At 39.6% G+C, this 27,804-nt stretch overlaps 1 protein-coding gene across 1 annotated transcript; it reads left to right on the top strand.

The window, feature by feature from the left end:
- Positions 1–4,573: 4,573 nt before the first annotated feature.
- LOC121730959 (myrosinase 1-like) lies at positions 4,574–27,539 on the top strand. Its single transcript, XM_042120208.1, has 11 exons — positions 4,574–4,848; positions 13,477–13,577; positions 18,466–18,613; positions 22,425–22,591; positions 22,974–23,234; positions 23,332–23,420; positions 23,520–23,667; positions 24,091–24,254; positions 25,005–25,157; positions 26,299–26,390; positions 27,329–27,539. The coding sequence occupies exons 1-11, from the start codon at positions 4,574–4,576 to the stop codon at positions 27,537–27,539; spliced, it is 1,809 nt and encodes a 602-aa protein (XP_041976142.1).
- Positions 27,540–27,804: the final 265 nt, after the last annotated feature.

Below are 27,804 nucleotides of genomic sequence, written 5' to 3'. Positions count from 1 at the left end.
CTCAAAAAGATTAATTTTCGGAGAATTTCATACATTATATTCTGATTTATTAGAAGATGAAAAGATATTTTTTGGGTACAATATTCATATGAGTCGAAAAAAGTTTTTTTGAACTTCACTATATTAGTTCTACAACTGCATATAATGAAACAGGATACTAATTTCGTGACTAAGTATTTACGTATAGCTGTCGCGTCGTCGCAAACACGTCAGTACTTGAAACCTTCGGAATCCGAATGACGCGTTTACTGCCGATGACGTCATCGGCATAAATTCCGCTGTCAGGCGCAGAAATGCCGATCCAGTGCACGCAGTACGAGTACCATACAAATTAATACAAATCAACAAATCCGTACGCTCCGATTCCGATCCAGTGGACGCGCAGCTTAAGGGGGGCTCCCGCACACGGTACAACAAACGTATTTTTTTTTTTACCTTTTTGGCTCGTAATCAATAATGGCAATAGCTAGGCACGTGAAATTTTTAAAATATCCTTCATTTTAGTGCAATTTCGGTAGTTTTATGCCCTCATAGTCTCCAAACTAACTATCATGACATACAGTAAGGCCACAAATTAGAGGTACGATTGATTAAAACACTTAAAATATGTGGCTCCATCGCCATTTAAAGAATTCAATACACCCGATAGGTACAATATCTTTCTAGAAACAACATTTTTCTTTGTTTTAATAATAAGTGACTTTTGATTGTGCATATTTTGTGCACATTTCGGCCATTTATCGTGCTGCGTGCATACTTGCATGCATATTTCGGCACTTTGATCGTGCATATAATCCGATGTCTAATTATAAGTAATAAAAATCTATGCAAAGTAGACATCTTCTCCTCAAAGCTGCGCGATTACAAGAAACAAGTACGCGAATTATCTGAATTTTAATATCATTATAATATTTTGTATTAGTAGTAACTTAAAGGAGTGAGCACACTGAGACGGGCCGTGCTGGGGCTCAGCGTGCCGGGGCTCATCGCATAAATCCGCCTCCATATAATTTGCATGGAAGCGGAAATCCGCTGCGCCCCGACACAGTGTGCGATACGCGCATCCGCTTCCATACAAATTGTATGGAGGCGGATTTTTGCGATGAGCCCCGTCGCAGTGTGCTCACTCCTTAAGTCCACATTATTGTTGTGTATAGTAACCCTTTAGTCTAGTTTTGTGATCGCGACTGTTACTTAACAAACGCATCCTTTAAATCTTTCATAGTATAGCAATTAATGGTAATTTAGGTTTATTTGTAATCATATTAAAATTTGTAAGAAGTAATTTTTGTGAAAAACTGTTTTTGCCCTATTAAATAAATAAATAAAATAAATAAATGAGCATGCGGATCGCCTGATGGATAGCGAGAACTATCATGGTTGCCGGGCTTTTCAAAAACCTTCTCCGACTGTAAAATATTGCATATTTTATAGTCGGGGTTTGTACGTTTTGCAGTAGGTTTTATTTTTTTATTGTAGTCAAGGGAATTAATGCATTAAATAATAGGAGAAAATTATCTACGTTACGTCATACTGACGCAGACGAAGTCACGGGCAACAGCTAGTCTACTATATTAGGCGAAGTTAGATAATTGTTAGTAAAAATAATAAATTATAACATTTTATCATACCACGAGTAGACCTCCACTTTTGATTTTACATTCCGCGCGGCAAAAAATGTTACCATCAAATTATAGTTGATAATTAATTACAATTTACATGCCAACCGCCGGTAGCAGAATTGATGTTTTTATTAAGTACGGTCTACGGATGAATTAATATTTAAATAATAAATAAATAAATAAAATATCTTTTTATTCAAAATGGTTATCATGATACACTTTTTGAAAGTCGAACGAAGAAACTACGTTGCCTACCACCGGTTCGGGAACTACCCCGCCGTGAAGAACCGGCGTAAGAAACTCGCGCGGGGCCATCTTTTACTAAAAAAATGGAAAATTACAATGTTATGGCTTACAGCTATGTAACAAAAATAAAAGAAAAGTAACCTGCATGGAGCCACCCTATTCCCAAGGCAGGGCCGTCTCAAGCCCATGTGGCGCCCGTGTGCAAATATTACCCTAGCGCCCCTTGCAAGCGCGCGGTCAAAATCAAATGGGTACCAGTGCCGATCCCAGTCAAACTTTCAGTTGGTGCGAAAACCAAAAACGGCGGCCTTCTAAATAAAAAATAGAAGGACGCCACTTTTGGTTCAGTCAATCGGCAAACGGCCAAGCATGAGTCGGACTCGCGCACGAAGGGTTAAAGCAAAGATAGGCAAAAAACTATTAATCTGAAAATTTCAAATCTCTAGCATAGAGATTATAATGAATGCCATCTAAGACCTGTCTATGACCAGAATAAATATGAGGTGAGCCCATAAAGTTAATATTCCGCTAAGTATATTAACTTTATGGGTGAGCCGTAAGCCCGTTATTTCCAAAAAGTTAATACTTTTTACTTTTTTGAAGACCAGACCACTAGTCACAGTCGAAAAGACGTAGGCCATGTTTTTCTATGGGCGCGTCGCAGAGATGTGGAGGAGGGTTTTTTTTTTATGAAATAAGGGGGCAAACGAGCAAACGGGTCAGCTGATGGAAAGCAACTACCGTCGCCCATAGACACTCGCAGCATCAGAAGAGCTGCAGGTGCGTTGCCGGCCTTTTAAGAGGGAATAGGGGAAGGTAGGGATGGGAAGGGAAGGGAATAGGGTAAGGGATTGGACCTCCGGTAAACTCACTCACTCGGCGAAACACAGTGCAAGCGCTGTTTCACGCCGGTTTTCTGTGAGAACGTGGTATTTCTCCGGTCGATCCGGCCCATTCGTGCCGAAGCATGGCTCTCCCACATATGTGCTGAGTGTGCCGATCGGCGCTGAAATGCAGTGCTTGGGTTTGATCCTTGATTCTGAATGAATTTTTAATAACCCTCATTTTCGTCGATTGGCATTAAAACTAAAGAAGATGGCAATGGCCCTGAATTGCCTTCTGCCAAAATCTGTGGTCCATAGTCCACCTGCAGATGGCTTTATACAGCGGTTCTGCAGTCCTGTTTGGGCGGAACACATAAGCGCCCGGAATAGACAGCTGCTCAGAAGCCCGCAGCATGCGTTAGCGCTGCGGATACTACGCTGCCATCGAACCGTTAGCTGGCGAAGCGGCGTTGGCGTTGACAGAGTCCTTCGTGGGGTCTGGAGGCTCGCGTGTTGTCAGCAAAAAGTACTATCTCATGCTTATCTTTAACAAGATAAGGTAAATCATTTATATAGATGAGAAAAAGAAAAGGGCCTAAAATGGACCCTTGTGGCACACCTAGTTTTATTTTGGTTCCATTAGACCTTATGGAGTTAACTTCCACCCTCTGCGTTCTATTTGTAAGGTAAGATTTTAGAAGTTTAAGTGCCGTGCCCCTTATACCATAATGGTGTAGTTTTCTTATTAGAGTATCATACTCCACACAGTCAAATGCTTTAGAGAGATCACAGAAAATACCAAGTGCATCCTGCGACCCCTCCCAAGCTTCAAAAATACTACACAGAAGACTGATGCCTGCATCTGTTGTAGATCGACCATTTAAATGTTTTTGAAGATATGTCAGACAAGTTCTTTGGAAAATTGAAATATATATGTAAGTATAGGAACTAAATACCATTATGAACAAATAATAGAGTCTATTTCTTTGCTTTATTGAATATCTAGATCTTAAAATAGATTAGATCTAACTTGGCCAGTTTTCATTAAATACATCAGTCATTTCATAAAGTTATTTAACATTTTAATTCTGATGAAAACTGGCATCCGCCGTATAGTCCTGACCTTGCAAGTTGCAGCTTCAGATTTTCAGCTGTTTCGGACGCTGCAGCATTCCTTAGGCAGTGTCAGGTTGACATCACAAGAGGACTGCCAAAACCACATGTCGCAGTTTTTTCATCATAAACCCCAAAATTTTTATAGCAATGGGATCATATCCCTACCAACAACAAGAACTGCCAAAAAGTTATCGAACAAAATGGCACCTATATACTTTAATCAATTGTAAATAATTTTATAAAAACACCTTTGGAATTTTTATGTAAAATGCGAAGAAACTCCCAACCAACCTAAATAATATAGTAATAATAGTCTTATTTTGGACTTTGGATTCACATACGTGACTAACTGCAAACTTAAAAATCAACTTGCTACGTTGTGACAATACGATGACTGGCAGGAATAAAATATAATCAAAAAACTTTTTGAAGAAAAGCTTTTATTTTATTTAAATAGTACTCTAAAAAGAAAAAATAAATTTCCCTTTAAACATTTTAACTTTTAAGTTATAACCTCAGTCCTCAATATAAAGGTGTCCCGTGGCAGATTTAGGATTTCTTAATTAAAATAAAATTAGTGAGGGGGATATTAAGGGCGCTGCGCGGCTGCTCTTTTCCAGCGACACGATTGCTCCGAACTCCCCAGAAACCGTTTCGGCCTTACAAAAGAAACACCCCCATCAACTGACTTCTCAACACATTTCTGACGCCCATGACGGAACACCACCTCTTCAAACGACAGTCGACAGTGTTCGTGGAGCCATCATGTCTTTTCCTCCGGGTTCAGCAGGCGGTCTCGACGGTATCACCTCTCAGCATCTGAAGGACCTCACCAGCGGTTGCTGTGGGGATGCCGGAGAGAAACTCCTGCAGGAGGTCACGAATTTGTGCAACCTCATGCTTCGTGGTGAGGTTGCTTCAGATATCGTAGACATCCTGTATGGAGCAAACCTCTGCGCGCTGAGGAAGAGAGATGGTGGCATTCGACCGATCGCTGTCGGCTCAACATACCGGCGCCTCACTGCCAAGATAGCCTGCAGGTCCATAAAATCTCTGTCATCATATTTCCAACCCAAGCAACTTGGTTTCGCCTGCAAAGGTGGCTGTGAGGCAGCCGTTCACTCTTTTCGCACTCATGTTCAAAATTCAAAAAATAGTATATATTTAAAGGTGGATGTTTCAAACGCTTTCAATTCTGTAGACAGGGTCGCCATGTTAACACAGATAAAAACCAAAGCCCCCACCATTTTACCCTTCATGTTACAGTGCTACCGAGATCCCACTAAACTCATTTACCAGAACCACTTAATCCAGTCTGAAGTTGGCTGTCAACAGGGCGACCCTCTAGGTCCAGCAATTTTCAGTCTAGCTATTCACCCGGTCATCGAACTCCTAAATTCCAAATTCAACGTGTGGTATCTAGATGACGGGACCCTTGCCAGCGACGCATCTACAGTTCTTTCGGATTTTCAGACTCTGATTCGCGAATTCAGAATTATAGGCCTAGATTTGAACCTGGGGAAGTGTGAACTTTTTGTCCCTGATGATTGTGGGGATAGAGATGAGATAATATCCAGTTTCAAGGCCGTCGCCCCAGAATTATCAGTGATTGAGAAGAGTGCACTTTTTCTCTTGGGTTCACCTGTTCTAGCCGATTCTTTTCCGGACTATATAAATGAAAAAACACGGAATTTTAGTGAAAGTTTAGATCGTCTTCTCCAAATTAACAATCACATGGCATTTACTCTGATTCGATATTGTTTATTCGTTCCAAAATTTACGTATGCTTTGCGGTGTTGTCAGCTCTGGAAGTTCCCAGAACTTCTCCATAGCTTAGATGACACCCTAAAGCATACGCTTTCCACAATTTTAAACATAAAATTTGATGAACGTTCCTGGACCCAAGCTACACTACCAGTAAGGTTCGGTGGCCTGGGAATACGAAAAACATCGGACACAGCTTTACCGGCGTTCTTGTCCTCGGTCCACGCAAATCGCGCAGTAATAGCCAAAATCTTAGAGCCCTCATCTTGCCCATTCGTCATTCCCTTTGCGGGCGAGGCCAAGGATGCCTGGGACATTGCTAGTGCCGGCAGCGAGGTTCCCAAGAACACATCTTCCCAAAGGCTCTGGGACGAGCCCATCTGCGAACTGGTGCGTAATAAACTGTTTAACACGTCTACCAGCGCCGTAGAACGGGCTCGACTTTTGGCCGTGGAGAGGTGGGAGTCGGGAGCTTGGCTGCAGGCACTGCCATCTAAAAACACAGGAACATTGCTGGACCGTAATACATTCCGTCTTGCCACTGCCCTGCGTCTTGGTGTCCCCCATGTCGTCCCCCATCAGTGTGTTTGCGGCGCGCGCGTTGACAGCTATGGTCACCACGGGTTGTGCTGCTCGCGAAGTGCCGGACGCTTTTCACGGCATCACAACCTGAATGACCTCATTCGTCGGACTCTTGTCACTGCCGGCGTGCCAGCGATACTGGAGCCCTCCGGTTTGGCGCGCGACGATGGCAAGAGACCCGATGGAATGACCCTGGTGCCCTGGAATGTGGGTCGGGCCCTTGTGTGGGACGCTACTTGTGTCGACACACTCGCCTCGTCCCATATTCAGAGCACCTCGAGCTGTGCGGGCGCAGCCGCAAACCAAGCAGAAAACCTCAAGCGGCGCAAATATGAGAACCTCAGCGGAGATCTTATATTTGAACCGTTTGGGGTGGAAACTCTAGGCGCATGGGGTCCGGGGGCACATAAGCTTTTTAGAGGAATATCTAAGAAGCTTGTTGAAGCCACCCGAGACCCCAGAGCTGGGAGCTACCTGGCACAGCGGATAGCAATTGCCATCCAACGTGGCAATGCTGTCAGCATGCTGGGCACTCTGCCAGATGAGGACGACTTGGGCAAGTTTTTCTTTTTATAGTTTTATATTTAAAGTTTGTATATATAATATATCTGTATATTTTAGATAGTATTTTAGTGTTTACATTTCTATCATATATGGACAATAATATTATGTTAATTGATCTTAAATAAAACTTCCATTTTAATTAAAGGATGTTATAATTTTAGAACACAAATAGTTTTGTCACAAAATGAAAGACGAGACATGCGGATTTTATGTTTTGAAGGTCACTCCGTCCAAATATTTTCCATCGCGACGTACACATTCGCGAAATTTTTCGAGAGCTTTTTTCTTCAAAAAGTTTTTTAATTTTACTTTATTTTTTGTTTTTTAGATATCTCTGGCTAGATTTTTTAGTCTGTATGATTGTAGTTTGTTTTGTTTCGAGAATTCGTTAAAATCTGATTAACTTAAGTTTTTTAGAAATCGTACTTGATTTTGATCAGTGAAAAAACCTTGTGTGTTTCATTCAACCTGGCATTTTCTAAAATCCAGCTGGGTTTGACTTGACGGAACATGACGTGAAACGACACGACACGACACAACACGACACGACACGACACGACCCGTCACTTCACGACACGACCCGTCACTTCACGTCACGTCACGTCACGTCACGACACGACACGACAAGTCATGTCACGATACGACAAGTCATGTCACGATACGACAAGTCATGTAACGACTAACGACACGACTTGACTTGACTCTATTACTTTTCATTTTACTCTCAATGAGCCCAATGAGCCCTTTCATTTGATACCCATATTGCAGAAGTGCTTTAAAAATAACTATTCCTGTATATCTTGGATGAGCCGCCATATTGGATGTAGAATGAATAATGATATTACATTCGTATCCGAGTTACTTTCAATGAGCCCTTTCATTTGATACCCATATTTCAGAAGTGCTTTAAAAATAACTATTCCCATATCTTGGATGAGCCGCCATTGGATATAAAATGACATTACATTCGTTTTCCAGTTACTCCCAAGAAGCCCTTTCTTTTAATATCCATATTGTAGGACTGCATAGAAAATAACTATTTCGCCATCTTGGATGGTCGGCCATATTGGATTTAGAGTGATGTCACTTATCTTAATATCGTGCATTGTCATCCAAACTAAACGTGTATGTAAATTTCAGCTCAATCGGTTAATTATATATTATCTACTTCAAAATTAAGTTCCAAAATTCCACCCGAACATAGTACCTACTTACATTCTTAGATTACATATTGTGTACAGAACAAGTTAAATAAAAGCCAGGGGCGTCTTTCCCTTAGGTGCAATGTGTGCGGTGCACACGGGCGCCGCGGTCCTAGGGGCGCCGAGCGCCGCTCGCACTCGGCGCGCGCCCGAGCTGGCCAGCCGCCACGGCCCACGCTTTATTGACCAACGTAAAAAGAACTCCAGTTTGCAAACATTTTTGTGTAATATCCGAAGCTCTTCTTATATTTGTAGAATTACAGCAAAGCAAGGCGCGCCATGAGCGGCTCGGCTTTTGCAATAAGTATAAATATTATAATCTTTATTTTTCAACGTGAAATGAACCTTAAAAGACATAAATATTAAATGAAGATTATATTGTTTAGTGTAATAGTGAGTGTCCTATCGCTCGTTTTTTCAAAATAGGTAGTGGGAGGATTTGGATTTAGATACCTACAAAAAAGCAATTTAGAAAACAAACTGTGCCATGCTGGCTCTTCGGGTGTAGAGAAGTTAGAGCTCTATCTATTTTATATTGGAGAAATTTGACAGTACCTATGCGGTAACTTGATGTCCTGTTATAGTTCGTCTGGTCACTGGTGGAACAAAAGAAGCCACCGCTTAGAGTCCTCACCCTTAAGCGGCCGGACAAACTGTACTTTTACTTTGTACCCATTTCATTTTGACCGCGCGCGCGCTTGTTAGGGGCGCTAGGGTAATGTTTGCAACGGGCGCCACATAAGCTAGAGACGGCCCTGATAAAAAATTTAAAAATATTGTGTCTTTTTCCATTAATAATAATCATTTAAAATAATATATTAAAAGTATTATAAAGTAAGTTTGTGGTGACAGAGCCACACATTTTCTTTATCGTTTCTATACCGAAATTCTGAACTTCCTAAAAAGACCAAAAGCGGTTAAATAACCCATCATATGTTTTAAGTTTTTAACGTTTTTATGTGTGCATTATCATTTTTATTTAGCATTTTTAATCTATCATGTGATTATTTATGAACGTAACTAAATTAAATTATAAAATAAATATTAATTAAAAATATATATATTTACTTATATTAGTGCCTTATGCATTTAATGAGCAATATTTAACAATTCAACATATAATCATAAAGTTAATATACCTAGCGGAAGTTATTATAACTAGCGAATATACCTTTCGCTAGGTATATTAACTTTATGCATATAATATAGTTAAAATATTATAAGTGGTTGCTCAGATAAGTTTTTGAGGGACTGAAACTTGTAACAAGTGACTGTTTAAGATTTCCGGAATAGTGTTAGGTGGCGTCCATTAATTTCTTTTGCTGTTCTAGGGGGGCAGGGAGTCAAACTAAATCTTTCCAAATCTCACTTAGGTCATAGCAAATGTCACGTAATTTTTGCCAGCAAAAAACTGTAAAGTTGTGTGAAAAATTATTTCTAGAATATTATGTCCATATTTTACACGTGGAAGAGCCATGCTTCGGCACGAATGGGCCGGCTCGACCGGAGAAATACCACGTTCTCACAGAAAACCGGCGTGAAACAGCGCTTGCGCTGTGTTTCGCCGAGTGAGTGAGTTTACCGGAGGCCCAATACCTACCCTATTCCCTTCCCTACCCTCCCCTATTCCCTTCCCTTCCCATCCCTACCCTCCCCTATTACCCTATTCCCTCTTAAAAGGACGGCAACGCACCTGCAACTCTTCTGATGCTGCGAGTGTCCATGGGCGACGGAAGTTGCTTTCCATCAGGTGACCCGTTTGCTCGTTTGCCCCCTTATTTCATAAAAAAAATATATATTATCTGTGGATCATGATTGAATAATAATTAATCAACAAGTTTACAGAGAAAACATAGGATTAGATTTAGAAAATCTTGTGTGATATAAAGATATCACACGAGATTTTCAAATCTTACGAAATCTCACCAAGGGGGAAGAGGAGCCCAAAAAATCGACCAAGTGCGAGTTTATCGCGCCGGAACCGAGCATTATTCAGAGATAAAAAGTAGCCTATAGGGTATATGGGCGTACCCAGGATTTCAGCTCGGGGGGCAGCATACCTGTTTCGAAAACAAAAAATCATGAAAATTGAATTTTATTATTCTGAGTGAAAATATATTTTGTTTCCAACCCTTCATTTTGCGCAGAGTAGGTAACACGTTTTTACTTTTTAATTCCCACTTGGTAGAAAAATTGATATCTTCCAGGGGGGGGCAGCGCCCCCCTCTGCCCCCGCTGGGTACGCATAGATCCCCGGGATTCAAAGCGTCTTCATACCTTTCAGCAAAATCGGTTCAGTGGTTTGGTGACAGACAGACAGACAGACACACTTTCGCATTTATAACATTAGTACAGTCTATGGAGCGAGGCCACATTGCTCTCTCGCGTCGCGTCGTCGCATTGTTCGTTCACCCTCTCATTTCATGTCTGTCGTTCCGTCAAAACACCGCATCCGAAAACGTGCCTCAAGAACTAACGGAGCGCTAGCAATCCGGGCTGCAGCCTAGCTCTTAGGACAGCTGTTTTGGCCGGCGGGCCACATGCGGCGCGGCGCGGCGCGACGACGCGAATCAATAATTTTGAAAAACGTTAATTTTTTACCCCTTTAGGTTGTGGGCGACATAAAGACTACATTGTCTGTGGCCCGTATGAAAAAAAGGTTGGGTACCTGCACTGTCTTAGGAATTAGGATATCCAGTATCCACTAATATCCAGTATCCACTTATGAGGACGCACGCGGACTCGCAACTGTATGAAGTATGAACACGCATCGTCCGCGGCGGGGCGCGGCGCGGTTGTCCGCCTCGAAATTATTAAAAAAATGGGCCAAGTCCGAGGCGAACTCGCGCACGAAAGGTTCCGTACCGTTATAGAGCAAAAATAGGCAAAAAATGTGTTTTTTGTATGGGAGCCCACCTTATATATTTATTTTATTTGAGTTTTATTATTAATTATAATTGAGGGTTTTTGACAAGTTATCTTAAAATCACGTTTGTTGTATGTGAGTTGTATGGGAGGGAGACATCGAAGTCTCAGTAAGAGGGTCCCGTTTTTACCTTTTGGCGGCTTTTGGGTACGGATACCTAAAAAGGAGTTTGCTATGTTCAAAATTAATAATTTTACATCTTACTTCGAGATGAGACGGACAAAACGGTGTAAGATTTCCTTTATTTTGATAAGGGATTCCAAAATTTTAAATAAAAAAATATTGTCCCATATTCACTCAGCCAATAATTAAATTAATTATTTTTAATGCGTTATTATTTAAATGAGTATGATTATTAATTTATATTTTATATGATTTTTTTATTGTAATGAGATATCTATACATATAAATAAAATTGGAGTGTCCGTTTGTAATATTGAAAGAACCGTTTTTAGAGTTCCGTACCCAAAGGGTATAAACGGGACCCTATAACTGAGACTTCAATGTTTGTCCGTCTGTCTGTTCGTCTGGAAAGTAACAGCAATGAAAGACCATTTTTTTTCAGTTTTGTATAATTATGGGGAAACTCATGACGCTGCACTGGGGCGATTGTCCATACAAAAGTGAAAAAAAATTGGTCTTTCAGCGCTGCTACTTTCAAAGTGAACTCTCTGTAAGGAACACATACCCTAAAGTATTATCACTTAGTTTTGTTACACCCTGTATATATATTATAATATGTGTTTAATAATACTATAGGGTGTGTATGAGTCACTTCACTTCACTTCACTGTGAGAGACGCAGCAATGAAAAAGCAAAAAATTTTATGTGATTTGTATTTTTGATATCGTTGATTTGTATAGGCAAGCGCCCGAATCAGAAATTTTCCCATGCAAAAGTTTAAAAAGTGACTCTTTCAGCTCTGCTACTTTAACATGGGGACTCATATACCTAAAGCCTAAAGTATTATCACTTACTTTTGTTACACCTTATTTATACCTAACTGGGTACCGAGCGTTACTCGGCGTTACAAGTAAGAAAAGACAGAAAATATAATTAAAAGGGCGACTAACCCAAAAAATCAAACATCGTCCTTCTCTCTTCACACTCACGCCCGACTTTCATATGCCAGATGAAAAAGGACGACGCGGATTCATCGCCAAATTAGTTATTTCTCAATAATTCGATAAATATATATGTACAGCATTTTAAAAATCCGCTAGGTCGATTTCTTAATGATAGAATTTTATACAATGTGTTAAAATATTTACTTAGTTCGATGCACGATTATGGCAATAAATGAAAAATTTGTGAAAATTACATTTTCTGAAATTTTTGATTAGATGCATCTTTGTGATTTTCATATCGTGTTTTTGCTCAGATCGAATTCTTGGAATTATAATGTTGTATCTAATTTTAGAAAATGAAACAATTGGGGGCTTATTTTCAAGTATAAAAATGAATTATAAAATCGAAAATTTTGGGTAAGTAAATGCTTGGTTTGAGATTTCAGGAAAAACTATAGTTACATAATTACAGAATGTAACAAAACAAAGTGATGATTATTGTAGGGCGTGTATAAGTTCCCTATAAAGAGTTCACTGTGAATTTCATAATCCTCCTAATCCTCCCGACACATAATATCGTTAAAATATATACAGCCGTTGTCGATACTAAATCGTGAAATCGTGAATCGTGTCCACTGTCCGTCAATCTGCTATGTTATAAATTACTGAAATTGGGTCTGAAGTTATAATTCCCATGACGAAAAGACAAAGAAATGATAGTTTTTTCCCGAAATATAAACAGTTTCGAATTCCGTGTGATAAAAAATTGCATAATAAATGTATTATAAAGAAGAACTAACAAGACTGTCTTTATACAGAGATACAATAATCGTGTGTGACGATTTTCAACAATGCATATTTTCCCGTAGACTTGTACCGCTCTAGCGCACTACTTTAATACCACTATTCAAGAGTGTTATCAAGAGTGACATTGAGGTAGAAGTCCTACCTCAACGTCGCGTCCTACCGTAGGGCGAACAGTTTTTACGAACAACCAATATTTTAATGACACATTATTAGCATAATTGTTACGTGATAGTACAAGTGCGGTATCATTACCAGCCATGGCGGCTTACCTCGCGGTCGTGATAAGGTAGTATTAAACTAATTTGAGATTATCCAAAACGAGTAACTCGATATAGAAGATTGTGCAGTCATTATTTTGCAAGTTTTGCTGCTGACGGAGAGCTGACGACCGGATCGGTCATGTGGCTTCCGCTGTATTAAAACTCCGTTAGCTACTTCCCTGAACAGCCTTTTTTGATAATCTGACGCGAGATTAGTTAAGCAGATTATCAGAAAAGGTTGTTCAGGGAAGTAGCTAATACAGCTGAAGCCACTGGAAGCTGGTAGTCCTAAAACCGGCATTGGGTCTTCCTATTCTAATTCGACTAAGGGCTGACGACCAAATCGGTCATCTGGCTCTGTGTATTCTCATAGTGCTCCATTAATTATTAGATTACCGATTCGTTCACTAAATTTACCACTCCTATGTTTAAGAGTAAACCTTTCGTTGGCATGAAGGTCAGGGGTTCTCTGAACATATTTTGTCATATTTTTCAGCGTGGTGCACACAGCTCAGGCTGCGTACGAGTTCCCCCCGGGATTCCGGTTCGGAGCTGCCACCGCCGCCTACCAGGTCGAAGGGGGGTGGAATGAAGACGGTGAGTCATATTACCAAATCCGTACTAATACTATTTTGTCTGTCAGTTTTCGCGCATAAGCTGTTGAACCGATTTTGATGATTATTATAGAAGTAGTAGCTTTTGCCCGCGACTTCATCCGCGTTAACATAATATAATAACAAAGATGGATACTTTTCTCCTTTTTGTTTTTGTGGTTCCTTATACAAAGGGTAAAAACGGACCCTATTTAAGCAAACGTCAAACGCAAACGTCAATAAACTTTCATGTTTCTAACTCAAGAAATGACGAACTTTCATTGAAACTTTCTACCCCAATTTCACCCCCTTGGGGGTAGAATTTCTAAAAACGCTTAAATACCTATCCATCAGTGGCGAAGAGTCCATACAACCCGATTCCCGTCGGCTTCCCTTTTGGAAAATCGAATCTATGGGCCAAATACATTTTTATCAAATAAATATTTTACATACTTAAAACTTTGAATTCACTAAACGCCTACAAAATTTTATTTGCAATAAATTTTTCTCTCACTTGAAATAGTTTGAATTAATAATTGATCGCCTCAAATTTACATAGGAATGCAACGTGCAGGCGTAGAACATCTCCGATAGAAGCCGATAAATTAGCGGGTTATTTCTTCATACAACGATATTTCATAGTAAGCATCTGTCCTTTTCATTCCTGTGAACTGATCGTCAGGTTCTGTCTCGTTCTAGCACGCGCGAATATACTCGGAAATAAGCCGATACTCGGCGAGTTATTACGGAGAGAGGTTAATTAGCAACGCACAAGTGCGAGCGAGAAAGATGAGTCATGAAGTAAAATTGTAAATTGTTATGACTTATGAGTCAAATGGCGGATGAGTGTTTGTAAACAACTTGTTAGTTTTATGTTGTCGAATGTCGAATGTTATTTGTTTTAGCGTTAAGAAGAGTGCAGTGTCGCGAATTTAAATTAATTTGTATTGTGATTTGTTAATTGTGACTCGTACAGCTGAGACTGTTGTGTGACAGATTATTTGCTGTCGAAGGAAACTTCGTTTTCCAAACTTAGTTTTGAATGACCGTATGTGCCGTCACGCATACAACTTAACTAAGAAGGCATTTTCAAAGGCATCATTATCAAACTTGAAACTCGAACAATGTTGAACATCAGTGCTGACTGCTGAGCGTTTTGGTAAGTAGATTTTTTACTCCGGCTTCCCTTCCGAAAATATTCACCCTTCGCCACTGCTATCCATTCATTTTTAATCAGCAGTCCAAAAATAAACTTTTATGTTTCTAACTTAAGAAATGACGGACTTTCATTTAAACTTTCAACCCCTATTTCACCCCCTTGGGGGTAGAATTTTCAGAAACGCTTAAACACGTATCCAATCATTTTTAATCAGTAACCCAAACATAAAATTTCATGTTTCTAACTCAAGAAATAACGGAGTTTCATTCAAACTTTCAACCCCAATTTCACCCCCTTGGGGGTAGAATTTCCAAAAACGCTTAAATACGTATCCATTGATTTTTAATCAGTAACCCAAAAATAAAGTTTCATGTTTCTAACTCAAGAAATGACGGACTTTCATTAAAACTTTCAACCCTTATTTCACCCCCTTCGGGGTAAAATTTTCAAAATTCCTTCCTTAGTGGGTGTCTACTCAATAAAACAACCCAAATTTACTCACCAAATTTCGTGGCTGTAACTTTACAGTTTTTGCTCAGCGATGTGAATCAGTCAGTCAGTCAGTCAGGAGTCAGGACATGTAATTTTATAAGTATAGATTTTGAGTCTTAACATGATTTTGAGCCGGTTGAGACGACTGCAGGCTGCAGCAGCCGTCGACTGCCGTCGACAAGACATGTCGACGGCTGTAAGCTGTAAGTTTACCTGTTTGGGACCTTTACAGAGATACCTCTGTAAAGGTAACGTAAGAACTGGTCGTTCTTGCCTCTGTAAAGGTCCCAAACAGGTAAACATTCGATGAAGTAAAAATATTCTCGGAGTTCTAGTCTCAAAATTACCTTAATAATTTATTGTTACGAGCCCGGGGCTTCGCTCGCGTTAAAAAGTATTATTATACTAGATGTCCCGCGCGGCTTCGCCCGCGTAAATTAGAAATTTTACAGAATCCGTAGGTACATTTTCCCATAAAAAATATTTCCCCCGTTTTTCCCACATTTTCCTGAGTTTCTTCTGTCGTATTAGTCTTAGAGTAATAATATAATATAACCTTCTCGATAAATGAGTCTTACTCGATAAATGATCTATCTAACACTGAGATAAGTTTTTAAATCGGACCTGTAGTTTCTGAGATTGACGCGTTCAAGCAAACATACTCTTCAGGTTTATAATATTAGGTAGATATAGATTTTTTTTAATTATCGCTTGACAAACTCGAGTCTTGATCTAAAAGACTATGAAATGGTATAATATGGTAGTGATGATGATGATGATGATGATGAAGAATGTAATTTGCATAGTAGCATATGCTTTCTGTTCTTAAAACAACGCCGAAACTCCCAAACTTGTATCTATAAAGAATCAGGAATTCTCTCAGCACCTTCCGAACCACGGTATACCAGGTATATCTCGGTGCAAAATCTTACTTGTTGGTAGCATATGCTTAGAATACTTCTCACGAAACCGAAGTCACCATATGTTTCCCTATAAGTTTTGAGGAGTTCCCTCGATTACTTATGGATCCTTCATCAGATCACCACTTTTCTGAATATAATACCAAATTGGGATGATACCCTATATACCAAAAGAAAAATTTTGAAAATCGGTTAACAAACGGTGGAGTAATCGTTGAATATAAGGAAACGAACATAACACCTCCCCCATTTTAAAAGTCGGTTAAAATTGTAGCCTATGTGTTATTTTTAATATTTTAATCAGCACATGAATTGAATAACAAAATTTTTTTCAAATTAATCGTAGCACCATCTGTCAGGACAAACTAAAATTGAAATAGAATAATATTGAATGCGATGATAGCGCCGTCCGCCGGATCTAATGTAAAACATTCCAAAATCAACAACTCCTTATAAATAAGAAATTAATTGAAAAAACATTTTCCAGTAGACCAAACTGTAAATCTAAACCATTCTCGAATCTCCACGAACACACACAAAAAATTTCATCAAAATTGGTCCAGTCGTTTAGGAGGAGTTCAGTCACATACACACGCACACAAGAAATATATATATTAAGATATACAAACATTCATCCCCTATTTTAACCCCTTGGAGGTGGAATTGATCAAAATCCTCTCTTAGCGGATACCTACGTCATAATATCTACCTGCATGCCAAATTTCAGCCCGATCGGTCTAGTGGTTTGGGCTGTGCGTTGAGTGCGTGTTATAATATATTATATAGATTTACCTGAACTGACAGAGTCAGAGAAAAAAACAAAGTCAAGAGATCTCATGGGCAAAGGGAAAGGCAAAAGAGTAAGTTGGCCATCTTCCCCTAGGGCCTAGCGGCTAGGGCCTAGCCGATATGGCCAACACGCCCGGACACTCTACGAGAGATTGCCAGTGATAGTTTTTTTATGAATCGTTAATTTTTAATAATAATTATAAGAAAAGTTTATTCATCATAATTCCTTTACAGTAGAGTCTCCAAGTTACTAGGGCCGTCTCCCCTGAAGTTACCCTATTACCCTATACCCTTGGAGAAGAACTGCACTTAGACTGACCCAAAAATTAATAATAGGACCTTCTGAGAGACCTTGTAACTAAGAGCTTCAAAAGAGACTTCTTTCAATATTTGTTTATCATCAAGGCTATCTTTTTTGTTATAATTACCAACGATGTATGGTAATATAATACTTAAGAATTATTATGTTAATTTCGCGTACATGATAGTCAAAGTTTTTTGTAATGTCCTATAGCTAATTAATTTTTATTTTTTAATATTAATTACCAAAAAAATATATGAATTCACATTTCGTTGGACAACGCTCTGACTCTGCTTTTCATTTTCGTCAACAAGGGCCCTATTATGAGCTCTTAAATCCATTCACTTTACGTCCTTATACAGTCAGATAAGGACGTAAAAAGAATGGATTTAAGAGCTCATGATAGAGGCCCAAGGCCTGAAATGAAAAGAAAAACCATGCGTCATGAGACCGATAATGATTCAAATAATATTTTCCCTTAAAATATTTTATTTAATGTTATTAAATTTAAATGACTAATATTATAATGAACGTTACAGTTTAAGTAGAGCTCTCTGGCAAACCTTTCCGAACTCATCTGTATTCGCAAGTAGGTATGTGCCCTAGGTCCTATTCCATCTATTCTTCAGATTATATTTCAGTCATTACAGCGTCACTTTATAACTTGTTTGCTAAGGATTAAATTTGAATGAATAGAGCTACTAGCTAGACAAGGAAAAAATCGTGAACCTTTTGTTTTTCTTTTGCTGCAGAGTATGTAGGTATGTACTCTCCTATACTCATTATAATATGAATTTGTAAGTTTTTCTGATTGACATACGTAATAAATAATAATCAAAGAGGATGGCAAATATAATTAAAAATCACAACTTTTATTCACCGAAATTCTTTAATCCTTAAAAAATACTGCCTTCACTTTCAAGGCCAAAGAGGATGTAAACTACTTAACAATAATGGGCTTTTATTCACGGAAATTCATTAATTATCCTTTGAAAGCGGGAAAATGAAAAGGAAAGATACGCCTTCACTTTTAATAATGGCCAAAGAGGATGTAAACTACTTTTAACAGTAATGGGCTCTATGCGAGTCTGTAAGCTGCGATCAAAACCGTCAGCGGTCAGACAAGGTACAAATCTTCATAAAGACCACAAAAATTCTATGAAAAAAGCTAATCGTGGCACGTCCGATTTCATCTCCTAATCGCAGAATTTTTTTACTTTTTAATTTCTAGGCAAAGGTCCCACCATCTGGGATAAGCTGGTCCACTCGTCCCCGAACAAAGTCCTGGGCAACGTGACCGGGGACGTGGCCGCCGACTCCTACCACAAGTGGCTGGAGGACGTCCAGATAACAGCTGACCTCGGACTGCATTTCTATAGGCAAGATCATTGTTATATCGTGACCGTAAGTTAAGTTAAGGACTTAGGGAAGGAAAGAAGATATGGGTAGGTATCGCGATTTTACTTTGCAGAGGGAGCTAAAAAGAGAAATCTCAATATTTAAGAAACTGCAATTGGTGATATAAGGGGGTTATGAAATAAGCGGGCAAACGAGCAAACGGGTCACCTGATGGAAAGCAACTTCCGTCGCCCATGGACACTCGCAGCATCAGGAGAGCTGCAGGTGCGTTGCCGTTCCTTTTAAGAGGGAATAGGGTAATAGGGGAGGGTAGGGATGGGAAGGGAAGAGAATAGGGGAGGGTAGGGAAGGGATAGGGGATTGGGCCTCCCGGTAAACTCACTCACTCGGCGAAACACAGCGCAAGCGTTGTTTCACGCTGGTTTCCTGTGAGAACGTGGTATTTCTCCGGTCGAGCCGGCCCATTCGTGCCGAAGCTGGCTCTCCCACGTATATACATACGAAGATTAGCTAGAACCCAGATTAGACAATGAAGGTAGGCCATCTAAGATACAAAAGCGAAAGTGACGTGTGTACTGTCTGTGTGTAGCAAAGACTTCTATTTTCAGTTTAAACAGAATTCTTTGGTGTGTACCTCTTCACGCGTAAACGGCTCAAAGAGAATATAATCACTACGTTTAAACGGCTGAACCAGTTTTTGTTGCGGGAGAAAAGTTCCCCGCGATAATTATATATAATAACTAGCTGTTGCCCGCGACTTCGTCCGCGTGGACTTCAGTTTATAGCGCGCGATGTCAACAAAATTGGTGTCAAAAGCTTTTATAAAAAAACCCTGGTACCCAGGGGCGTAGCTACCGCCGTATCAGCCGTATCAATTATACGGGGCCCCGACCTACGAGGGCCCCCCAAGGTGCGTAAGCAAAAATTAATAATAACTTCCCAAATTTTTTAAATTTCAGAAAAGAGAAAAGTAAAAAAAAACGATTTCTTTTTTCCCGAGTAAAGCGTGCGTTCAAATTTTAAGAACTTCGGTCAGACCTGTCACTATTGTCCATAGAGGCAGAAACTTTAGAAAAACTAAAGTTATCATCAGCTATGAATGATTTAATTACTTAATCAGTTTGCCGAAAAAGGGCAAGGAGAGTTAATATTTAATTTGAATTGTTTTTAAATAATGTGACAGATAGATAAGTAATTATTATGATGAATAAATATTTCTTTTAATTTTATGCAAAATATGTTTTTTTCTTTTTTGAGAAATCTTTACCCTTCCTATGGGCCCCCAAACAAATTTTTATACGGGGCCCCGCCAAGGTACGCTACGCCCCTGCTGGTACCCCTTAAATCAATACAGCTGTGCAGTGTGCAAACAATAAGTACTTCATTTTTGTATGTTAAACTTTATATATTATGCCAAATTTTAAAGCTTATTTAGCCCCCCAATTACACAACTTTACCCATAAACTATTTATCATTGATAGGTTTAGCCCCAATTTCACCAACGTCTGTTAGTGTTAACAGCTTGTTAAAATATCCTGTCTTCTCTTTCATTCATATGAAAAACAAAACAGCTAACGTGATACTAATTCGAGCATTAACTTTAACAGTCGTTGGTGAAATTTGGTCTTAAGGTTACGTCACTGCCTGCACAGATAAAGTACTGAGTTATTTAATACCGTAGAATAGATATAACAATCGAAAAAAATCGAGACTTAAATGTAGGATGATACCACCTCTTATAGAAAGACTTTTGAGCAAGCGTCAGCGCGATGTAGAAGACGCACGGCGCCATCTATTATGAATTTTTTGAACAAATTTACGACCCTTACAACCCTTTTTTCCAGTAAAAAAGTAGCCTATGTCCTTTCTCAGGCTTTAGACTATCAGTATACAAAATTTCATTACAATCGGTTCGGTAGTTTTGGCGTTTGGCGTGAAAGCGAGACTGACAGACAGACAGACAGACAGAGATACTTTCGCATTCATAATATTAGTACAGATTATGTGCACACTGCACAGCTGTTTTTGGGTATTTTGATTAATTAAGGGCCGCGCTACACCGGAATGGCAGCGGCGAGGCAAGCACTTTCAGCGCTGCCATTCCGGTGTAGCGCGGCCCTAAGAGGGGTACCACTTACCAGGGTTTTAAAAAGTTTTTAAATTTGACACAAATTTTGTTGACACCGCGCGCTATACACTAAAGTCCACGCGGACGAAGTCGCGGGCAACAGCTAGTTATGAATAAAAACAATAATATATAATAAAGTAGGTACCGTATGATTAGTTCTGTTATAATAATGAAGTAAAAAATAAAGCGCCATCTGTTTTCATATATTAGAATTAAAATGTTGATTGCATTGAAATATTTTCTGGATGGAATATAGGCCACAACACAACACACTCGAACTCCTTAGAAATGCAGTAGGAGTTCTATAAGATAAGATAGATTGATTATTATTATAGCAAGTGATAATATTATTAAACATAATATTCTAACGTATTAAAAACTATAAACAAAAACATAATAACTAATAAGTATGATTAGTTTTATGTTCCAACGAAGTAAAAAAAGCGCCATCTGTTGAATCGTATTAGAACTAAAATGTTCATTGCATCGCGTCGATATATTTCTGGATTTTTTATAATATTATACATAAAATATATTTAAGATTTTTGAAATATTATTTTAATACACATCCAAGACCCAGGAACATTGAAAACTTTTTGTTCCGCCTGCGGGACTCGAACCCAGGACCCCCGGGATGAGCGCTGGCCATGCGCAATGCGAATTCATTTTCATCGATATTTTCATGGAAATAAGATATTTTCCCACATCAAAATGTAGCCTATGTCCTTCCTCAGACTCTAGAATAACTGTGTACAAAATTTCATTGCAATCGGTTCAGTAGTTTTGGCGTGAAAGCGAGACAGTCAGACAGACAGACAGACAGACAGAGATACTTTCGCATTTATAATATTAGTTTTTGGCGTGAAAGTGAGACAGACAGACAGACAGAGATACTTTCGCATTTATAATATTAGTATGGATTAGTATAGAAGTATAGATACATAAAATATATTTAAGTAAAAAATAAAACGCCATCTGTTGAATCGTATTAGAACTAAAATAAAATAAAACGCCATCTGTTGAATCGTATTAGAACTAAATTGCATCGATATATTTCTGGATTTTTTATAATATTATACATAAAATATAATTATTTAAGATTTTTGAAATATTATTTTAATACACATCCAAGACCCAGGAACATTGAAAACTTGTTCCGCCTGCGGGACTCGAACCCAGGACCCCCGGGATGAGCGCTGGCCATGCGCAATGCGAATTCATTTTCATCGATATTTTCATGGAAATAAGATATTTTCCCACATCAAAATGTAGCCTATGTCCTTTCTCAGACTCTAGAATAACTGTGTACAAAATTTCATTGCAATCGGTTCAGTAGTTTTGGCGTGAAAGCGAGACAGACAAACAGACAGACAGACAGACAGACAGACAGAGATACTTTCGCATTTATAATATTAGTATAGATAAGTACCTGGATGCTTTGCTTTGCTCGGTATAGCAAACCCTCATTAACTTCGTGTTACTTAATAACGCCATCTGCTGGTCGTCAAAACAATTAGTTGCTAACAAAATAGTATTATTATTCGTCAATAGATGTCAGGAAGAGTCATATTTTTCCATAGACATAATATATAGGTATATATTATGTCTATGTATTTTTCAGTTTATCGACAAAACACGAATAAAAAGACATTTAGGGGGTTTCGGGGGCGATAAATCGATAAGTTAGCTTAATACTTCTATAGGTTCTCAATATCCTGGTCGCGGATCCTGCCCACGGGGTTCAGTAACAGGATCAACCGCGCCGGCGTGCGGTACTACAGCGATCTCATCGACGCTCTGCTGGCGGAAGGCGTGGAGCCGGTCGTCACCATGTACCACTGGGACCTGCCGCAACCGCTGCAGGACCTGGGTGAGATTCTGCCTACGACGGCTTGTTATAGCAGTTCTGACAATCTGTAGCTTAAATACTCTTATTTAGATACCCAGTTTTGAGACTGTAATTGAACGGAAATATTACATAGGATTTCCGTATGTAGAGAGGGTCTTGAAGTCTTGGTAAAAGAAACTAAAGTGACTCTACAACAATATTGTAGAGACACTTTTCGAGACATCCAAATATTCATCTGACAAACGCTTAACGGCCGCGTTTCTGATGACGCTCATTTACAATACTATCAGAGAAGTTGATTCATAGGCAGATCGCGGATCTACCCAATTACCTATTTAAATCAATTTCTTCGATGGTAGTTGGTACCATTGTAATACCTACTTACCTTTTTACTTGCTTTCAGGCGGCTGGACCAATCCACTGATAGTCGACTGGTTCGAGGATTACGCGCGAGTGCTTTTCGCCGAGTTTGCCGATCGAGTCAAAACGTGGATCACCATCAATGAAGCGATTTCCGTCTGCGACTTCAACTACAATTTCGGAGGTTTCGCTCCGGGGATTCTAGAGCCAGAGTTTGCGCCTTTTCTTTGCAACAAATACATCCTACTCGCTCACGCAACTGCCTACCGTATTTACGAGAAGGAATATAAGGCTAAATACAATGGTACAGTATTATATACCTGTCATCTGTATAATATCATCGTTTTTACTCGGCTCGTCGAACCAAATACCTATGTAACGTTTTGCGATTTTTCTTGCAGGCAAAATATCATTGGCAAACAATATACTGTGGATGGAGCCAGCTACGCCCGAAGATCTGGCACTAGCAGAACTCGGTAGACAACATTCGGTACGTTCTATAAAATAACAATCTGACTCAAACGGTTCTCACAATGAATTCTAGAAGTTCTCTGTAATCATCAGTTGCATTAATAACTATTTATTGTAGATTGGGCGCTATTCTCACCCAATATTCTCCAAGGTAGGCGGTTGGCCGCCCAGCACAGAGGAGACGATGTTGAACTACAGCCTCAAACAGGGCTACAAGAAGTCCCGCCTGCCCGCCTTCACTGAAGATGAAAAGCTTTTTATTAAAGGTTTTTATCCTCGCTTCTAATTAACTTTCACAACATCAATAATTTAATAACTGCAGCATTTTTTTACTTGCTAAACAAATTCTAAGTAAAGGATATTTTTTATGTTGTGAAATAATAGCAAGACCTAACTCTCTACCGACCACTAGCTAATCTGCGATAAAATTGGCCTAGAAAAACAACATATCGATATCCCAGGTTTGACTTTAACTTTTAATCAATACTTTAGACTACCCCTTTTGCGTTGCTGCATGCGTTGATGCATATTTTTTCATAGACTTCAATTGCGTGAGGCGTCGCGCGTAGTGCAAGTCTGTAAAATCCGTACAAATTTAGAAATGCATCTACGCGTCGCGTTGCGGTCTGAATCAACCCTAAGGTAGGAGTAATGACCTTAGATGCTACGTGATCGAATTTTTTTGACAGGCACAGCAGACTTCTACAGCGTGAACTACTACACAACTTACCTGATCAGGCCGGAGCGGGCGGGGGATGAGCCGGGGAAGTGGTTCCTGACCGGCTCGCCGGAGATCGGCGCCACCTGCGAAGCGCAGGGCGCGCTGAAGGGAGCTACACAGATTATGATGCCGGTAACTTTTAAACGGCCAGTAGAATACATTACATAGAGTATCATGATATGTAGCTCACAATTAAATGCTTCTCAAAAAGAAATCTCACGAACAGATAATATTAAAATTTAAAACATAATGTAACTACGTTACACATGGTTGCACCGAAATTCGATTACTGCGCGGGAACCGTACATTTTCCCGGGATAAAAAGTATCCTGTGTCCTTTCCCGGGACTCAAAGACTCGAAATCTCCATACCACATTTCAGCAAAATCGATTGAGCGGTTTGGGCGTGAAAAAGAAACAGACAGACACTTCCGCACCTTTAATATTAGTATGGATATGAATTTGACGCCTTTCGAATAGGAGAGGCGTCGAAAATCTGAAGGCCTACTATATGAATCGAATGAGAATGCCGCGTCCTGCTCTAACAACGTCATTACACGTTTGTTAGAGCAGGACGCGGCATTCCGATTATAAGTTCGATTGATTCTCAAAACGGTTTCGTGATTCGGCCCCAGCGTTGCGGATCCGTTCGCAACATTGCTGAATGGGAACCAATTTGGTATTAGTTAGGGTAGTATTTAATAACTGTTAAGAATTATTTTTGTAAGATGTTATACCAAATAAATTTATTTTTCTTTCTTTCTTTCAAATAATGTTGCTTAATCCCATAGTAAAAGTGATAAAGTTGGTGCAATAGAGTAAGGTACAAAAAATACTGTTATTTTATACAAAGTTATCATTAAAACATTGATTGCTCAAACAGGTGGTTCCCCAAGGCCTTCGACGCATTCTCCAATGGATAAAGAGAGAATATGGAAATATGGAGATTATGATAGCAGAAAACGGCTTCTCTACCAAAGGCGTTGGACTGGATGACTTCAATAGGATAGAGTATATTGAGGAGCATTTAAAACAGGTACGTATAGAGCAGTGGTACTCAACCATTTTTTACATGGGCCACAAACACGTTGTGGTTTTGGTGTTGCGAGCCGGAATCAAAAATTGTTATGGTGAAAAAATAACGTTTTTTAAAGTGATTGGTTTAAAAGTAGCTAAATTTTGACGACTTTGCACTGTTTTGCCGGTGAGCGTGAATATAAAAATGGTTTAACGGGCCACTGTTAAAGTTCTGGCGGCCCGCAGGTTGAGTATTGGTTGAGTACAATTATAGCTGGTGCAGAGACTTATCTTATCTTCTGACATTTTGAGCAAATACTATAGGTACTTACCTACTTATATAACTAAGATTTAAATTTAGTTCTTATCTCATTTCTCACTAACGCCTCTGGATTATGTTAATCGCCTGTCTAAATGTTACCATCTTTTAATCATAAAAAATCCAGGGCCGCCGCTACCACAATATTATGTGCAATGTGTGCAATGCACACGGGCGCCATCCTCTAGGGGCGCCAAATCGCCATCTTTAGGGGCGCCAAAACCAAGGACCCAAAAAATTTGCCTAAAGAGGCGCCAAAATCTTTTTGTTTGCACCAGTGGTCCTTACGGGAGCCCTGAAAAAATCTGTGATAAAAACGTCCCTTAGATGACATACCTAATCAATGATTTTTAGGCTGGCCGCATACGTTTTCCGTATTCGGAAATCCGAATGCATGGAATCAGTAGAAAATACATTAACTGGCGCACACGTCCGCTTTTTTCCTAACGGATGGCGAATTCCGCACGTAGATACTTCTACGTTTCAAGTGAAAGCCGGCGCATTCGCGCTTGAAAAAATGTATGTTCGCGCTAGTCTCACGGCAGGGCCGGATTTAGCACTACCAGCGCCCTGGGCGAGATTTCTTCGGCGCCCAGGGTGCTGGCAGTACTACAAAAGGCGGCGCCCCTTTTGTTTGCGTTGGGCACCTCTTTTTATCCGGCGCCCTGGGCGGTCGCCCACCCAAACGCCCCTACTGTCTCATGGAATTCCAAATCGTAATTCCTCATTAGGAAATCATCCATGCACATACGGAAAACCTGTGTATGCGGCCAGGCTTAACTGACTTTAGTGAAATTGGCACAACATAGTTTTGTGTTCTAATCAGGCTTTGTTTCCTCAGGTGTTGCTCGCCATCAACGAAGACAATATAACTGTGACTGGTTACACGTATTGGTCATTGCTAGACAATTTTGAATGGCTGGATGGTTTTAGGTACGTCGATGGTCTTCGTCCTTTATTTGGTTTACATTGATATACCATCAAAGCAATTGATTCCTAGGCAGTTGACATACTTCATTAAGTAGGCTTATGTCAATTCAATGTTAGCTCCATAAAGTTAATATACCTAGCGGAATAGAGAAACAAAGGTCTGAGCAAGAGAGATGTCACTATCAGTAACACTGCGGGGTAAAAAGAGACGTGTGATACATGACAGCAGCACTCTTTTTTTGACGTCCAGTCGGCACGTGCAGCACGTTGACAACTTAATCTCATAGAAATCATGTTCAATCATTCTTGTGTAGTAGTCATGTTGTGTATACGTACACATATTTTTACACACAGATGAAACCAATTTCGGTTTCGTTTGGCAGCTTGAGATTGTTGCTCTATTCCGCTAGGTATATTAACTTTATGGTTAGCTCTGTGATCGTTCAGATGGGTTTGACGTAACACGACTAAATTACTCAGGTCATCCATCTGCCTAGGAATCAACTTCTCTGATAGTACCTAGAAGCTAACAAGTGCAGCTTCCAACAGCTGCTGCACGTAAACAATATGTCTTCATTTAGTTCAATGGCCTGCGGACAGTTCACAATGCAAAATATGACTGGTAGGTATTCGACAACCAGTGGCGTAACTATAAGATCCGGGAGTCGGGACCCGTAGCAAATTGATCAGTAAAAATCGTCACGTTATTAATAAAACACTGTATAAAAAAATTCTGACCTCACGGCCCCTTGGACATTTTGCCAGCCCTGCCTACTACTACCCTATAGTTACGCCACTGTAGATAACCTCCTTTCGCAACAACCAATAAACGCTCGCTATAAACATTAATATTATCCGAGTCCAACGTTGTGATCACCCTGCAGGATCCAGTAACTTCCCATTATATCAATATAATAAACACCAAATCTCATTATTTCTAGCTCAAAGTTCGGCCTGTACGCCGTGGATTTCAATAAACCTGAGCGTACACGCACGCCCCGCGCGTCCGCACACTACTACAGCTGCGTCATCAATGTACACGCGCTCAACGACTCCTGCGTACAGCACGCCAGAGACCACGTGATCAGCGGGAGTCCATTGTCGGAGAATCGAATATGGATGTTTGTTATATCTTTGTTAATACTTATTTGAGTCTGAATTGTATTGTTGTATGCAAGTTAAAAACAGTTTACAGAATTCATTTAAATCAACCGAAGGACGTCTGTAATTTCCAAAGAAAAACTTGTATAAATCTATGTAAATAAATTTAAATTATGACTTCACAAAAGATAGAATAAAAGTAAAATCGAGTGACTTCAAACAATTTATTTCTTAAACGCGCTATTCACATCTGATTTAATTTCTCCGATAAATTCGAAAATAATTTGATAATACATTGCACTTTCTGTCACATAAT

Source organism: Aricia agestis, chromosome 1 (genome assembly GCF_905147365.1).
Source record: "Aricia agestis chromosome 1, ilAriAges1.1, whole genome shotgun sequence".
Lineage (NCBI taxonomy): Eukaryota > Metazoa > Arthropoda > Insecta > Lepidoptera > Lycaenidae > Aricia > Aricia agestis.
The sequence above is the reverse complement of the archived record's forward strand: the minus strand, read 5'-3'. Positions and strand labels throughout refer to the sequence as shown.